This window comes from Tachysurus vachellii, chromosome 5 (assembly GCF_030014155.1).
Source record: "Tachysurus vachellii isolate PV-2020 chromosome 5, HZAU_Pvac_v1, whole genome shotgun sequence".
NCBI classification, from domain to species: domain Eukaryota; kingdom Metazoa; phylum Chordata; class Actinopteri; order Siluriformes; family Bagridae; genus Tachysurus; species Tachysurus vachellii.
This window is the reverse complement of record NC_083464.1, coordinates 31,072,871-31,090,370: the sequence shown is the minus strand read 5'-3', so window position 1 is coordinate 31,090,370 and position 17,500 is coordinate 31,072,871. Positions and strand designations below refer to the sequence as shown.

The following is a 17,500-nucleotide window of genomic DNA, read 5'->3' as shown; positions in this document are numbered from 1 at the left end:
ATATTATATTATATTATATTATATGCTGCGCAACAACAGCTCATTATACACACACCTGGATCAACGAGCTGAATTAAGGTCTGACATTTTCACACTCTCTCTCACCTCCATCTCGCTCTGCGTGTCCATCCTCCTCCTCTATATGTACAAACAGCAGTAAACATTTGTTCAGTCTGCACCACAGCACTGACAATAAAACACCTAGAACACAAGTTCTCACCTTCCACTTGTTCCCTAAAACAAACCAGGTTAGGTTAGTGTTCAACTTCAACTGTTATGGTTATGAAGGCTTTATTAAAGAAATAAAAAAAATGCTGAGGAACTCACTCCATCTCTTGCTCTGCATCAGACATGGTGGAAAACATACCGGACGACAGACGGAGAGAGATTTATTAGGCATCTCAAACACACACACATACACTAGGTTCTTATCCATGACAGGTGAAGACAAACCATGGGATCACGGCACTGTGAAGGCTTAATCCACACATATTTGCTGCTAATAAAGCGTTAATAACCAAATCCAGATCAGAACTCAGGACAGATCCAAAAATACACCCAGTAACTCGGATAAAAAACGTGCAGGTTTGGTAAGAAACGAATAAACTACCTTCAAATATATCATCACATACGAAGACAAACCAAAAAAAAATAAAAATGTTGACATCGTGACAATACATTTCATTCCTTTGCAATCGCTCCACCTCCTCCTTTGTTCAGAAAATACACTGAAAAAAAGAAAAATAAGAAAAGAATGAACCTTTATTAAAGGTGGGGTCTCCGTTGTTTGAGAAATGCTTCAGAAAACTGCGTTGGGACGCCAAAGAAAACAAAAACAAAACTAACATGTAGCCAATGAGCAGAAAGGGGCGTGTCTTGTCGATATGGGCGGAGAGAGTGTTCGGTGCGCATGTGTGACATTAGCAGAAAGCGGTTTTAACATTGACATGGAGGATAAAAACAAAGAAAGAAAGAGAAGAAAGACTTACGATAAGGTAAGAAGTAGGACGTGTTAATATAGGATCAGCTTTCCAGCGCTGGAGAGAACTGAAGGAGCAGGAAGTTGGTCACATATTCACAGATTGGAGTTTCCTGAGTCAATAACTCCTGAGCTAAACACTGTTACTACACAAATAACACCTCTTTTCTATCGTAGTAATGTAGAGACGCAGCTACAACCGTGTTTTGTGTAGTAACAGTGTTTAGCTCAGGAGTTATTGACTCGGGAAACTCCAATCTGTGAATATGTGACCAACTTTACTTAAGACGCCGAGGCGCTTTTTTCCTTCTCGATAGGTGAGTAACGTTGGTTTTGCTTTGTTACACAGAACTAATATATGTCTTTGTCCTTTACATGATTATGTTTGTGTGTCATTTTTGCTTGTTTGTTTATCTACAATCATATTGTTCTTCACTTCAGCTATGATAAAGACACGTTTCTTTCCATTAGTTGCCTGGGTTACGTATGTATGTGTGGGTGGAGCTATCAATACAGGGGTGGGACCCAATACATTTGGGTTAGGGGCGTGTTTGTTTTGGTGATTTTAAATAACATTGGCTTTCAAACAACGGAGACCCCACCTTTAACATTAATATTGTCCACTTTTTTACACATTTATATCCCTACATACACTTCAAAGCCAGATTTGTTCAAAACATCAAAACTAATGCTATTACGTTCTCAACACTGATTGGCCAGAAGGTTTATGGATATAAATGATATTTTTTGGAAGGAGTCTCCAGTGTCAGAAAATATTCACTGCACACTTTCTCTATAACGTGACGAGCAGGTCACGTTTAATGATAAGTTTAATAGCAACTCCTGTAATAAAGAATAGTCCTTTCTGGACCCCATGTTTGTCTTGGTGTTTTAATTACAGGAGGAAAACAAACGGCAGATTTTAATTGAGACTGACATGGACAAAACTGGGCATGCTGTTTGTTCATGAGCGCAGATATCAAAGGCTACAGTCCAGCTACAAAGATGGATTAGATCTCTAATCCACCTGAATTAACAGTTACCCTTGAACACAGGTCAGAGAAACAGACAGCGAATATGACGTCAAAAACTTCCTTTTGGTGCCAACATGAAGGTTGCAAGTTGTTTAAAAAAAAAAATCAACCCATTCATGTTGTGATCAGCCAAAGCAAGTTCATGTCTCCGTAAATAAACGTACTGTACAGAACGTCTGTACTTCTTTTTGTTTTGTTTAGTTTTTTTTTTGGAATCTCTGACCATCTGACCAGTAATTCAAAGCCTTAAGCCGTTGGTCCCCCGAGTGAAGGAGTGTATAGAGTTCTTTGAAAGCGGGACACGTCTTACAGTCGTTAAAACTAGATTATTTTCTACTAACATACCGTCCCATCATAGTAGAAAACATCCAGTTACGAAGCGCTATACTGGAAACTCCACCCATAAATGTTACACACAGTCATGTAGAAACATTAGGACACCAGAAGAAAGCCTGGGATTTTTTTTTTAAATAGTTAATCATATGTGCATTTTATTTTCATTTTAACAATATTGGAAGATTCAAGTAATTAAACTAAACAAATAAAACCAAAGAAATGTCTTTTTTTTTTTAATGATCTGTAAAATGTAATGTAAGAAAATCTAATTTCTTGTGAGCAAAAGTAAAGACACGCCCATGTTTATTTGTACTTAAAATGGATAAAATGACCTACAGGTGTATCACGGCGGGTGTTAATTATTAGATCATTAATACAGAGCATTCTGAAGAAGATTTGTCTTATTTAAACCTCAGATTTTTATTTTGGTTTGCTCTTAATTGATAAAGTGACAGGAATCACCATGGTGAGATGCAAAGAGCTCACTGAGGCCTTCAGAAAGAAGACTGTTGATGTTTAGGAGTCTTTTAAGGGATATAAAAAGATCTCAGAAGAATTTGTATCCAGCCATTCCACTGTCTGGAAAATCATTTACAAGTGGAGAAGATTTAAAACAGCTGCCAACATGGTCAGGTCAGGACGTCCGAGCGAATTCACCTCAAGAGCAGGCCACAAGACGCTTAAAGATGTCTCCAAAAACCCTAAAATATCATATATCATACCTGCAAACTCACAAGAGGTGGAAGAAAAATTGAGAACTTAAAATGAAGCACTCTGACAAGACCATAAAGGGAAAAGACAACATTTGCTTCAAGTGAAAAAAGCACTTTTATTAGTGCTTAGGGGGGGGGGGGGGCATGGTGGCTTAGTGGTTAGAACGTTCGCCTCACACCTCCAGGGTCGGGGTTCGATTCCCGCCTCCACCTTGTGTGTGTGGAGTTTGCATGTTCTCCCCGTGCCTCGGGGGTTTCCTCCGGGTACTCCGGTTTCCTCCCCCGGTCCAAAGACATGCATGGTAGGTTGATTGGCATCTCTGGAAAATTGTCCGTAGTGTGTGATTGTGTGAGTGAATGAGAGTGTGTGTGTGTGTGCCCTGCGATGGGTTGGCACTCCGTCCAGGGTGTATCCTGCCTTGATGCCCGATGACGCCTGAGATAGGCACAGGCTCCCCGTGACCCGAGGTAGTTCGGATAAGCGGTAGAAGATGAATGAGTGAATGAATGAATTTTTCTCTGTAAAAGTGCCTTGGAACCTTAATAAATTGATGAACACAAATATTGCTATTTCTTTTGTTTTTTGGCCTTTCAAGTGCCCGTTTTCGTTGTTTATCAATGTGTCTCTTTATTGCTTTTTGTTTGTCCTCTGCGGCTTGAAGTGAGGGATGAAATAGGTGATTGCCTTATCTTGCTTCTGAATGCTGATTGGTCAAAAGACGCGAGGACGATTGAGACGTGAGGCGTCATCTGCTTACTAGTGCTTCACACTCCAGTCCAGTTGGTGGCGGTGAATGCACCAAAAGTTGGTTTGCCATCCGCCATAAAAAGTCATTAGAAGTAGAGACACGAGGCATCAGCTTGATAGATGGTTTACTACGCTGTGTCCAAAACCGCCGCCTAAGCACTACTTCACCTAATTATTGGATGGAAGTAAGTGGTTTCGGACGCAGCTGAAAGAAGCACCCCCACTAAAAACTCTTCGGATCTACACGATTCACACAAATGACATATTTTAAAAACGGCGAATTTCGCCGAAAAGCGACTAGTTTGCAGGTATGATATATAGTTGATGTCAAAGTGCATGAATCTATAATCAGAAAGAGACTGAACAAGTTTAATTATCATGGGAGGTGTGAAGGAGAAAACCTTTGCTGTCTAAGACATCACACAACATGCGGACAAGAACAGAGACAAAGGACAAGACTTCTGGAATAATGTGCTTTGGACAGATGAGTCTAAAACTGAATTATTTGGACACCATAACAGAATGTTTCAGCAAATGAACCTCATACCTACTGTGAAACATGGAGGTGGACGTGTTATGGCTTGTGGATGCTTTGCTCATCATCATTATGAATCCATTATGAATTCTACATTGTATCAGAAGATGCTTGAGGAACATGTGAGACAGTCTGTCAAAAAAATATTAAGCTGAAGTGGAACTGGACCTTGAAAAAAAACATCCCAGTAAATCCACAAAGGACTCGCTGCAAAACAGAGAATTCTGGAGTGACCAAGTCAAAGCCCAGATCTAAATCTTATTGAGATCCTGTGTGGTACAAATTAAAACGAGATCGGAAATTGACATGTAGACATTTCATAATAAAAATCCCAATATTTAATGGATATTTAATCCCAAAATTTAATCTTTTACGTGACTGTAAAAATGCCTCCTTACAGAAAATGTCACCAAACGTAAAGATTTATTTGTAACGATTATTATGTATGGTGTTGAATTCTGATGGCTGAGAAAGTGTCGATTCTTTTTCTTCAACAGTGGTCCTGACAGCAGTTACAGCTGGAACTCAAATCATATTTTATTACAACAATCCCGATCGATATTCCTACTGTGAAACACGGTGGTGGAAGCATAATGTTATGCAGCGGAGGTGTGAGGAAGTCACATGTGCAAGTCACAAGTAAGTCTGAAGTCATGAATGTCAAGTCAAAGTCAAGTCGAGTCTTTTTTTAATATTTGTCAAGCAAATCTCAAGTCTCAAATTTGCGACTTAAGTCTGACTCGAGTCAAGTCGAGTCCCCCATCTCGGAGTCATTTAACTCAAGTCCGAGTCAAGTCTCAAGTCATGAATGTCAAGTTAAAGTCAAGTCGAGTCTTTTTTTAATATCTGTCAAACGTCTCAAATATGCGACTTAAGTCTGACTCGAGTCAAGTCATATGACTTGAGTCCCCCATCTCTTTTATGTGTTCGACTACTGATCGGAAGTTCATTGGTTCGAATCCCAGGTCCAACAAGTTTCCACTGCAGGGCCCCTGAGCAAGGCCCTTAACCCTCAATTGCTCAGGTGTATAAAACTGAAATAAAAAACGTAAGTCACTCTGGATAAGAGAGTCTGCTAAATGCTGTAAATGTAATCATCGTGTTGGAAGATACAAGTTCGATGTCCAAACAGATTCTCCATATACTTGTAGTATTGGTCAGTTTTTAAATCACCAGCGACTTTGAATATCCTGCTAGTCTTACTTAGCCAGCTACCGCTATTTACACGCTGTATCATACCGGTTTCACGACGTGTTGCAATAAATCCGCGTCAGCGAAACCGTTCGTATCCGGCACACGAGCAATATCACAAGTCGATTGACCAGATTCAGTCATTTTGACAATGTTCACCTCGTCTGCGGAGTCCAGATCGTGTCTGTCATCCAAAGGCGGCACCTGGTGGATCGAGTACGATACGACGTCAGACGTCTGTTTTGTTCCTTAGTTCTTTTCCCTTTCTAAAACAAATACGACAGACAACCGTGTGTGTGCTTCAATCTCTTTTTATTAAAAAAAAAAGATTTCATGTCTTTCACTTTTTTTTTCCCCCAACGAGGACGTATAAAATACAGACACTTGCTATAGTCAGGCCAAAAAAGCGAGAAAGACTTGCACCCTACTGCAGAAAAGATGAAAGCGAGAAGAGACGAAATAAAGACGGGACGCAAACTACCGGCCCGAGAAAAGGGGCAATAAGTGCTTGGGGGTGGGGTGGGGTGTTTAGGGGAGCTTGTTCTAATTACAGACTGTCTGTGAGCGAGCTAGATACATTACGAATAACCATATTGTTTCAGGTGTTAGCTTGGACATCATTGAATAATCAACACACACAACAACAACAAGAACTCAGTGGTTATTAAATGTTATAAGATGAAAAATGGTAAAAGTGTTGAGTGAAACAAAATAGTGTAGTTATAGTAGTAGTAGTAATAATAATAATAATAATAAATCCACACTATTATAAAGTTTCACTGGCAATCAAAAGTGGTGCATGGGTTTAAAACCCCCCACAGATTCATGACCCTCAATCTGAGCTTTGATCCTTCCTGGAAATCTTCATTCAAGCCATTGAGGAAGAGAAAAAAAAAAATTATAGTAATAAAAAAAAAAATAATAATAATAATCACACCGTCACTGAGACATCCGAACAGTTCGGACTGCGCGACTGCGTTCCCTTCAGGCGTGATCTTTCCGGGAGTCTTTTACGATTATTAGCCATCACTCATGCGTTACTAAGCATTATGTCATGCATTTGTCTATAAAAAGACTCCAACAGCTGCACGATTTTTGTTCTGAACTTCACACTGAATCATGTGGCCCTGTCATCATCAGCAAATAAAACGTTAAGTAAGTGTGTGTGGGGGGGAAGAAAACAAAACAAAACCCACCACCACCACCAACAAAATAAAAAGACAACAGAATTCAAGTAAAAATGGTTCGGAGTGACGTGCTCATCGAATCCGAACGCGAGGTCCGACATCTAAAAACGACTGTATCCTAAACACCAGTTCATTCGTGATTGCACCGTGTTAACGTTGAACCCGAAGTATAAAATCCGTTTCAAGATTTAAATATACGTAGAATTGTACATTCCAGTGTGCAAGTGAGGTTTGAATTGTTCATGACCTGAAAAACAAAACAAACAAAAAGTTCCTTTTAGGTATTCTGAAGTCTTCCTCGTCTTGGTCACGTGCCCGCTGGCAATACTGCACTGGCGCTCCTTTAAGTGTAACGATGTAGGTTCGATTTGAGTTGGGCTGCTTTAATATTAGCTGGACCTCACGGACATCTAACTCTTACATAACTGCACATTTGAGCAACATGGTTTTATACACTGAAAGCTTAAAAAAAAAGGAAATAAATAAATAAAAAGAGGCAGATGACACTTTTTTTAAACAAATAAATGTAAAGTTGAAATGAATAATGAAATGAAGCATAAAAAAGGTAGCAGTACAACAGGATGCATACTGTATCTGTATACTAGGGTTTCATTCCCTCGCAAAAAAGCTAGTATTTAATCCGATAGCTACCGTCTCTCTAAGCTACAATGCCCTTCTTATTTATTTTTTTTTTTTTATGACGCTGCTTCAAATAGGTTGTTTTTGCTTAAGAAAAAAAAAAAAAACGATACTGAGTGGAAGTGAATTGGGATGCAGGAGCTTACTGAATTTGACCCTAGATGTAGCTGTTAAATCCCTACCTGCTGAACACTTAAGGCATTTAAGACGGAACCGGCTCACCTCATCATCATCATCATCATCATCACGTGATAATGCATCTGTAATTTTATCCTGCCTCTGGTCCCTTGCACCATTCTACCACACACACATACACACGCATATATTCAATGGGGGAAAACACACAGACTAATTCTTCTGTACTGAATGAATCCCTCTGCCCTCTACTGGTCTTTCTTTATGGCGTGGTTCTGCTCGCTTTGTGGTTCTTCTTTCTTATCGTCCGTCATCAGCTGCAAAAGATCCAACAGCGCCGTCCTGATCTGCATCCCGAACCTGTGGCAGTCCTAATAAGATGAAAAAAAAGAAGGAAAATTATTTCCCCCCCCACTGTCTGACTTTTTAAAAAAAAAAAAAAAAAAAAAAAAAAAAAAAGAATCACTTGGTGGAGAAAAACTCACGGTTTGAGCACACGAGCGTTTGCTGGAGACGTGGAAGCTGATGATCTTCTCTCCAATGATGCTGTAGGACACGCCGTATCCATCGTCGGCAACCTGGAATTTTAACATTCAGACGTCTCAGATTAAAGATTCTTTACTGATTCTTCCATAGGACTGGGTCAGAGTTCCCAGCTCTGTCACATAGCACGACTTTCACTTTCACACTGAAATGACACCCAATCTCTAGTCGTGATGTTCACGATAAAACTTACAGGTCCAAATCCTCCACCACAGGTGATGTAGTCGGGATGATTCACGAGGTCAAACAGCTCCACCTGCTGGAACGGAGTCTGACTGGTGGAGAGACGCCACGGCTCGGACAACACCTGACCCCAACACACACAGGTTTGAGATTTAATTCTGTTCACAGATGCACAGAAATTCCCAGATTCCTTCTCTCTCACACACACACACCTCTTTCAGGAAGGGCGACTCCACACCCAGGTATTTTGAGACGACGTAGAGGCAGAAGAGGTGTCGGTCTATTCCAGCTCCTGTCATGGCCAGTCGGTAAAGCATCTGATGCTTCTCAGACGCTGCGCGAAACAAACGCCTGCACTGGTCCACTGCCTGCACAGGAAAAGGCAGATTTATTCCTTTAATACTTCAACTTTGAGACAAAGAGAATCATGACGAACAGAGAATATGAGAGAGAGAGAGAGAGAGAGAGAGACAAAGAGAGAGAATCATGATGAACAGAGAATATGAGAGAGAGAGAGAGAGAGAGAGAGAGAGAGAGAGGGAGAATCATGACGAACAGAGAATATGAGAGAGAGAGAGAGACAAAGAGAGAGAATCATGACGAACAGAGAATATGAGAGAGAGAGAGAGAGAGAGAGAGAGAGAGAGAGAGACAAAGAGAGAGAATCATGACGAACAGAGAATATGAGACAGAGAGAGAGAGAGAGAGAGACAAAGAGAGAGAATCATGACGAACAGAGAATATGAGAGAGAGAGAGAGAGAGAGAGAGAGAGAGAGACAAAGAGAGAGAATCATGACGAACAGAGAATATGAGAGAGAGAGAGAGAGAGAGAATCATGACGAACAGAGAATATGAGAGAGAGAGAGAGAGAGAGAGAGAGAGAGGGAGAGAGAGAGAGAGAAACAAAGAGAAACAAACAGAGAGAAAGAGAGAGAGGCAGAGGGAGAGAGACAGAGAGAGAGAGAGAGACAGAGACAGAGAGAGAGAGAAACAAACAGAGAGAGAGAGAGAGAGGCAGAGAGAAACATAACAGAGAAAGACAGACAAATGAACACAAGAGTAAAGAATAATAAACACACTAGAACCCTGTTTGTTTTCTCCGACTCTACAACTTTGAGGTAATAAAATAGAATGATGAGATGTGAGAGACAGAAGGCTAAAAACTGCGTGTGAGTTTCACCTCTCCGTTCTGGAACGCTTTGACAAAGGCGCAGCTCTCAGCGGAACACGAGCGCACCGTTTCAGTTCGGCCCTCACGGAACAGGCGCGTCATCGACGCCTCGTACGTCAGACAGAACATCCCTCTGTCCTGAGCATCGGAGAGAGAGAGAGAACATTAATCAATGTGTTAACAAACCGGGTGTAGCGCTGTAGCAGGGCATGATGGGACATGTATTTATATATAAACACTCACCCTGTAGTAGGCTAGCTGCAGCGCTAACTGAATAAAGGCGTCGGGGCTCATGCGGATCTTTTTAATGCTGCCTTTGCCAAAATCCCGGAAGGCGAAAACGTGAAAGTTGACGTCCTCGGCCAGCGCCTGCGCTACCGAGAGAGACTGGAGGACACGATCCTGACACTAAGAGAAAAAGAGAGAGGGATTGAAAGACCAGGGAAGTCAAAAGAACAGAATGTGGTTTGAAGATGGGGTAAAGGTCTACCTCTGAAGGGATGTTCCAGGACAACCGCACTGGGTGGGGCAGAGACAGATTACCGTCACCTTTGCAATGTCCTTCTTGATTATAACCCAACTGAAAACTGTCCATGGTTAGGACATACTGAGAGACAGAGAGAGAGAGAGAGAGAGAGAGAGAGAGAGAGAGAGAGAGAGAGAGAGAGAGAGAGAGAGAGAGAGAGAGAGACATACAGAGAGAGAGAGAGAGAGAGAGAGAGAGAGAGAGAGACATACAGAGAGAGAGAGAGAGAGAGAGAGAGAGAGAGAGAGAGAGAGAGAGAGAGAGAGAGAGACAGAGAGAGAGAGAGAGTGTGAGTGAGTGAGTGAGAGACATACAGACAGACAGAGAGAGAGAGACATATATATATATATAGAGAGAGACAGACAGAAAGAAAGAGAGAGTGAGTGAGTGAGAGACATACAGAGAGAGACAGAGTGAGTGAGTGAGTGAGAGAGAGAGACATGGAGACAGAGAGAAAGAGAGTGAGTGAGTTTTCTCCATTTAAGCCTCCATTTAAACTGGTATTTGTTTGTTTCCTAAATCTCACCTCCCACATGTGGGAGACGATGGGAGCGTCTGCCCAGGAGTGCTCGGCGTTCAGGCCGTTCTTCCCGTTTTTATACACCACGACGGTGAAGGACTTATCAAACCACCTGAGGGACACACACAGTGCTGCAGATGAGACTGACAAATAAAAAAAAAATGAATCATAAAAGCTAAACAACAGTCAAATTACAGAAATAATTTAATTCCTCTCAAGGAGAATTTTTTTATTTCTCAATGTTTTTTATTAATAATAATTTTTATTTTTTCAAATCTCAATTTTTTGTTTTATTTTTCATAATTTCAGCAATTCGCCATCAATTCCAGCCTAACGCGACGCTCCTGAGTTACTCGCCTGTCGTAACATTTTCCGTGAAGGAGAGACTTGGCGTAACGGTCCATGCTCGCGTCGGGGTCGTCTCCCATCATGCCTTGCTCCTCGTCTTCCAGAGTGACGAAAAACGCAGCTTTCTCAATGCAGTCCAGAGATCTCTTGTTGATGCCAGAGCTGAAGAACTTCTTCCTGGACTCAGCCCATGGAATCCTAGGAAATGGATTTAAAGACAAGTGTTAATATTAGTCTCAGTGATTGAAGGAGGTGTGTGTGTGTGTGTGTGTGTTTTTACCTGTCCCCTGCAGTTAATGCTGCCAGTTTCTCCTCGCCTGGCGCTGGCGCAGACTTATCATCCAGGATACGTTGGATCTGCTGTTCGATCTCACGGGGCCTCAGCATCCTGCCCGCCTGATAGAGCCACAGACGGAAATAGCGCCCCCTGTGGTACACGGCCACGTGCTCGCTGTCGTTCCAGTGCACCACCGTGTCTACAGCCAGAGAACAAGAGAACGTTTCAGCTCGTCATGCTCGTCATTTACGACGCAGCCTGCCGTGTACTCCGACTACACTACAGATATGCGTGTTATTTAACGAGTCAAACACATTTTGCGTCAAATGACCGTAAAGATTTGGACAGGAAGGACAGAGTCTCAGGTGCCAATCGAAATAGATCGTTCCGACAGAGAAACGTCTTTACGGTGGACGGTTTCTCAGTAATGTGACAGAATGCACTTTATTTGGCAGGAGGGATAATGGGGAGAAAAAAAAAGAAAAAGAAAAAAAAAAAGAGAGAACCGTGCAGGCGGAGAGGATGAGAGTAAAGCTCATATTTTTCCAAGCAGAGCGCGTGTTAATCCGACGCCAGCCTGCCAATCAACACAGCAATTACACACAAAGTGACTGAGAGGGTGAGGAGTATAAAGTACTCCTAGTCTGTTCTGTGTTTTATTCCATATATCTTTATCCAGTTAGTAACTACAGATTGTATGTAGTGTGTGTGTGTGTGTGTGTGTGTGTGTGTGCGTGTGTGTACCTGTCACAACTGCCGGTATGCGACAAGTGTCAAACATCCGCTCATACTGATAGGAGCAGCAAGGAATAGTGGCCTTCAACAAGCACTGATCAGAGAGAGGGAGAAATGAAGGAGAGAATGCAAGATAAAAGGGGAAAAAATGTCCAAAGGGAAGATGAAAGGATGACGATGGAGAGAAAAACAACGCATGCAATAAAGTATAAAATCAACAGAAGTGAAACAAGTGAACAGTGAAAGACAAGAGGCTGTCAAGGCTCAGCAGAGAAGGTACACGAATCAGATGGTCAGACGAGACACACAGACACACAACTCTGCATATGGGGATGGTGAACTCTCTCTCTCTCTGTCTGTCTATATTTCGTGATAGCTTTATTGTGCATGTGTGTGTGTGTGTGTGTGTGTGTGTGTGTGTACACGCATGTTACCCGTTTCCACTCCTGGGGTCCGTGTGGTGTTGAAAAGCCTCTCACACTGAGCTGCACATAGAGGAATGAAAGTGCCAGGTATACGGCTCTGTTAGAGAGAGAGAGAGAGAGAGAGAGAGAGAGAGAGAAAGAGAGTGTGAGAGAGAGCGTGAGAGAGAGAGAGAGAGAGAGAGACACACACAGACAGAAACAGAGAGAGAGACAGACAGACAGACAAAAAGAGAGAGAGAGAGAGACAGACAGAAAGAGAGAGAGAGAGAGAGAGAGAGAGAGAGAAAGAAAACAAAAACAAAAAAAAAAAACAACAGTATAATACAACATACGCCACGGTGCGCACACGTTTTCTTTGTAAAAGAGAGGTGCAGTGTTCAGGTGGACTCACAGGTTTGAGTTCCTCTTTGTTTAGCTTCCTACGGTACAGGAGTAGAGCGTGCAGTGTGTTCCCTGCTCTGGCAGCCTGGATCGGAGTTGGGGTCACAAACATAAAGTCCTAAACGGAGAACAACAACAACAAAGTTCATTAATCGATTCAATGATCTGACCTTAACAATAACTAGGATCTATTACAACTCCTCTATTTATACATTCACACTGACTTGGACCAATAAGCACTGTTCTTTGCACTTATGTGATATAGTTTTAATTGCTAAGCAACTATATACAGACGTGTGTGTGTGTGTGTGTGAGAGAGAGACAGATACACACCATGCCATAGTAGTTGCTGTTCACCATGATGGGGCCGCGGCCTCTGAGGTAGATGTACTCCTCCCACCAGTCGCTCACCTGTGACACACACACACAAACATTTCTAAACATCTCCTTTCTTCTTGTAGGTTTCTTTGGAGAAGTACGTAGTATCAGAGAACTCACGTAGTTGGAGGCCCACAAGGCCTTGAGCTTGAGGTACCACTGGAGGCGATTTCCGAGACTGAGCTCAAAATCTCTCGCTAGAGTCGCCATTCTCTTGAACTCCGAGTCGGTCATCAGGGGACGCACTGACTCCATGTACTGCGGAAAGGATAGATAAATAAATAAATAAATAAATAAATAAATAAGAGAGAGAGATTTTTAACTCGTGCTCATTTAGTGTTGTTGGTGATGATGAAGGACAGACTCACCCTTTGGATGGTGTCTTTGACAGCAGGTACTGGTAGGTTAGGCAGAGAACCTTGATAGCTGTACAGCAGCGGCTGACGGCCAGAGAAGATCCTCACCAGCATCTTAAACATGCAAAACAAATAAATGAATGTTACACGGCGTAAATCGTTGTGATCGATGTCATGGTCACTGGACATCAGTTTACAAGGCGATTAAAGGTGGGGTCTCCATTGTTTGAAAGCCAATGTTGACACATAAAATCACCACAACAAACACGCCCCTAACCCAAATAGGTCCCACCCCTGTATCGACAGCTCCGCCCACACATACATACGTAACCCAGGCAACTAATGGAAAGAAATGTGTCTTTATCATCGCTGAAGTGAAGAACAATACGATTGTAGATAAACAAACAAGCAAAAATGACACACAAACATAATCATGTAAAGGACAAAGACATATATTAGTTCTGTGTAACAAAACAAAACCAACGTTACTCACCTATCGAGAAGGAAAAAAGTGCCTCGGCGTCTTAAGTAAAGTTGGTCACATATTCACAGATTGGAGTTTCCCGAGTCAATAACTCCTGAGCTAAACACTGTTACTACACAAAACACGGTTGTAGCTGCGTCTCTACATTACTACGATAGAAAAGAGGTGTTATTTGTGTAGTAACAGTGTTTAGCTCAGGAGTTATTGACTCAGGAAACTCCAATCTGTGAATATGTGACCAACTTCCTGCTCCTTCAGTTCTCTCCAGCGCTGGAAAGCTGATCCTATATTAACACGTCCTACTTCTTACCTTATCGTAAGTCTTTCTTCTCTTTCTTTCTTTGTTTTTATCCTCCATGTCAATGTTAAAACCGCTTTCTGCTAATGTCACACATGCGCACTGAACACTCTTTCCGCTGCATATTGACAAGACACGCCCCTTTCTGCTCATTGGCTACACGTTTCTTTTGTTTTTTTGTTTAGTCTTTTGTCCCGACTCAGTTTTCTGAAGCATTTCTCAAACAACGGAGACCCCACCTTTAAGTGTTCTGACCGGTTCTCTAACCAAACAAACAGCAGAACTGTAAAGAGTTTAAAAACTAGTCTGGTACGGACCACCCAGATCTTGGTGGTGGTTGAAACGTTGCCGTGCTGCTCGAACATCCAGCGGTGGTACGAGAGCAGCTGCTTCAGGCACAGCTTCATGGTGAAGATGAGGGATAGCCACAGCAGTGTGCTGAACACCAAGGCAGAGACCACCGTCCGACCCTGAGGACTCAGAGAACCGCTGCGGAGAGACGACGAAACAAAGAGAGACACAGAGAGAGAGAGAGAGAGAATTATAATATACCGCATTATATTCATCTAAACTATTACAGTGGGATTAAAACAAGGATTCAGAGATCTGAAGTTAAAAAATAATAACGAATTATTGAATAATAAATTAATTGTTTAATTACTTATTTTGTTGATGTTTACAAAAAAAACAATTATGTAACAATTTGCTAAATTTCTATAAAAAAAGTATGACATCATCGTTAAACATATTTAATTTTTTCCTGGGTCCCTTGTCATTCACAGCAGGAGCAACTGGATATTGTGTGGATTCGGCCTTGACTCATAGTCTTGGAATAAAAAAACGGAGACAGTGAGACAGACAGACAGAGAGGGGGAGAGACAGACAGCTGGTTACCTGACTGGCAGGTGCTCCTGGATCTTAGCGATGAGGCCCATGGACGGGTCCGAGCGTGTGTACATGGTGGCCAGGATCGCTATGACCACAAAGAGCCAGGAGGACAAGCTCGCAGGATACACACCTGTAATCACATTATTCTGCACCGAGAGAGAGAGAGAGAGAGAGAGAGAGAGAGGGAGAGAGAGAGAGAGGGGCAGAAAGAGACAGAGAGAGAGGGAGAGACAGAGAGAGAGAGAGAGACAGAAAGAGACAGAGAGAGAGAGGGAGGAAGAGGAGAGGGGGAGGAGAGAGAGAGGGAGGGGGAGAGAGACGGACAGAGTGAGAGAATTATGTGAAAGGATGTATACAGATGCTTAGTCACATTCTGTAAGACAATTTACACAACTTGAAGTGTGTGTGTGTGTGTGTGTGTGTGTGTGTGTGTGTGTGTGTGTGCGTGTAAGATGTTTTGCTCCTGTTGTAGTTTAGGTTGAAATAGGAACAAAAGATATCTTGCTGTTTGTTGAACTAAAAAGGCATTTGGTAATATAATGATCTAAAGACATTAAACAGTAATAATAATAATAATAATAATAATAATAATAATAATAATAATAATAATAATACTACTACTACTACTAACCTGAATTCTTACCCATGACATCATGCATACATCAGGGAAACTTTCCACTTTAAAATGTAAAAGATCTCAGGTGATGATAATTATTTCATTTCTAAGTGAAAATCTTTAAATAACTAAAATAAAAATATCTTAAATCTGAAAAAGGGATTTTAGAAAAATTTCCTAACACCTAATTTCAGGGATTTCTTTTTTTTTTTTTTTTTTTTTTTTTTTGAGACGGGTCGTTTTGCAGCGTCGATTTCTTTAAACATAGAAAAGCATTTTTTCTTTTCTGTGTCTTAGCAGAACGAATGGAAAAATGTAGACTTGTGTCCATTTTAAATAAAATCAATAAATAAATATTGAAAAAACAAAGACCTGTGCTCAGGGTTGGAGGAGTTACCTTTAAACGCACTGTGCGCTTCTTCCATGAGCGAAGTCCGGAGAGATAAACCTGTCTCAGGGCCTCGTGAGAAAGCTGCAGGTCAATACCTTCTGCAGTTATAGTGAACTGGAACGCTACAGCCTGATGTGCCTCGGCCATCCCTGCACACACACACGCACACACACACGCACGCACGCACACACACACACAATTTCAAAGCATTAGTCTCCACAAGAGCTCTGCACACGGACACCCGTTAGCTCTCTAGTGCTTTAAAACTGAGTAATGGACACCAATTTATCAAAGTCTGTAGGGGAAAAAAAACAAACAGAGTTCAATTCGGCCTGAACTTCTATAACTGTCTATAGTCGCCCACACGATAGCGTGAAATTTCGATTTGGAATATTTTTCTTCCAGGATAAAGAATAACAAGTGCAACACGTCCTGCGACTTTTGCCCCTCCTTCGTAGATTCTCTCTCAGAACACAACGTCTGCATGTAAAAGGTGAATTGAAAGAAAAAAAAAGAAAAGAGAAGGAAAAAGAAAAAAAAAAAAAAGGAGAGCGGAATAACAGAAATGTCCTGCGAATGCATTACTTCAACCTTTATTTTAACTTCACACACACACACACACAAATCTGTTAAAGTCTAGAATATAGAAAACCCATGAAGTGGAAAACCTTTGTAGACGTTTCCTCTGATGACCGACTGAGATTTAACATAGTGATTTTCCTGTTATTTGAGTACATCAGCTCTTTTTCACAGGATGGAAAATTACAAACAGGGAAAAGTTTTATAAATACTACACTAATGCCTCTGATTCATCCTGAATTGACTGACAGTCTGAACTTGAATAACCGCTTCTGCAAAGAGACGGAGATCTGAAACCCATCGTTCATCTACATGCTTTTGTCTACATTCTTGCTTGTATGGAATATTCTCTGCCTATGTAGGTAACCTGAACCCCAACACCTTAAGGATCCAGGTTAGTTTTTGTCTACGCTCACTTGATATCGCTTTCCATGCAGCCGGACTTCCTCATCTGTTCAAATTTGAGCGCTGAACCCGATGTGGTCTTCTGCCACTGTAGCCTAATGACAGATCAATACTTACTCACACGTATCTACATGCTTCTAGAACCTGGAGGCTCACTGTTACTGGTAATACGGTTAAAGCTACGTCTGAGTAACATGCTTGTGTTTATATGCTGAAAAGCACGCTGAGGTCACGGAGCACGTCGATGTAACCACAAGACTCTGTTTTTGTGACTGCTAGCTCTAAAAAACGAAGCAGGACGACCGTCACTATGACTACGTTAACTCGACTATTTACACACAGACACGACTATACTATAACAGGAGAAATATCTCCCCTCATACCTTAGGTTATCTGGAAACATCTGTGGAAACTGCTTCAATTGTATTATCCGCTTTATTAGGAAGACCTGGGAACTAACAGTGAACTAATCAGCCAATCGTGTGGCAGACATCCGGT

General features: G+C 41.7%; 1 protein-coding gene across 2 annotated transcripts in view; it reads right to left on the bottom strand.

The window, feature by feature from the left end:
* Positions 1-5,831: 5,831 nt before the first annotated feature.
* The window catches only part of LOC132846421 (carnitine O-palmitoyltransferase 1, liver isoform), a 14,012-nt gene continuing 2,343 nt past the window's right edge, over positions 5,832-17,500 (bottom strand). Inside the window, exons 2-19 of one of the 2 annotated variants that reach the window (XM_060871138.1) lie at positions 16,025-16,167; positions 15,018-15,157; positions 14,441-14,612; positions 13,354-13,455; positions 13,106-13,243; positions 12,941-13,018; positions 12,618-12,725; positions 12,236-12,323; positions 11,070-11,265; positions 10,799-10,987; positions 10,448-10,553; positions 9,886-10,002; positions 9,639-9,803; positions 9,405-9,533; positions 8,436-8,591; positions 8,234-8,347; positions 7,983-8,075; positions 5,832-7,868 (exon numbers count right to left, since the gene is read on the bottom strand). In XM_060871138.1, the coding sequence (XP_060727121.1) occupies positions 7,746-7,868; positions 7,983-8,075; positions 8,234-8,347; positions 8,436-8,591; positions 9,405-9,533; positions 9,639-9,803; positions 9,886-10,002; positions 10,448-10,553; positions 10,799-10,987; positions 11,070-11,265; positions 12,236-12,323; positions 12,618-12,725; positions 12,941-13,018; positions 13,106-13,243; positions 13,354-13,455; positions 14,441-14,612; positions 15,018-15,157; positions 16,025-16,165 (2,355 nt within the window). In that variant the 5' untranslated portion in view covers positions 16,166-16,167 and the 3' untranslated portion in view covers positions 5,832-7,745. Of the gene's footprint in view, positions 7,869-7,982; positions 8,076-8,233; positions 8,348-8,435; positions 8,592-9,404; positions 9,534-9,638; positions 9,804-9,885; positions 10,003-10,447; positions 10,554-10,798; positions 10,988-11,069; positions 11,266-11,810; positions 11,896-12,235; positions 12,324-12,617; positions 12,726-12,940; positions 13,019-13,105; positions 13,244-13,353; positions 13,456-14,440; positions 14,613-15,017; positions 15,158-16,024; positions 16,168-17,500 lie in introns of both variants that reach the window. The other variant, XM_060871139.1, reaches the window with a different exon arrangement.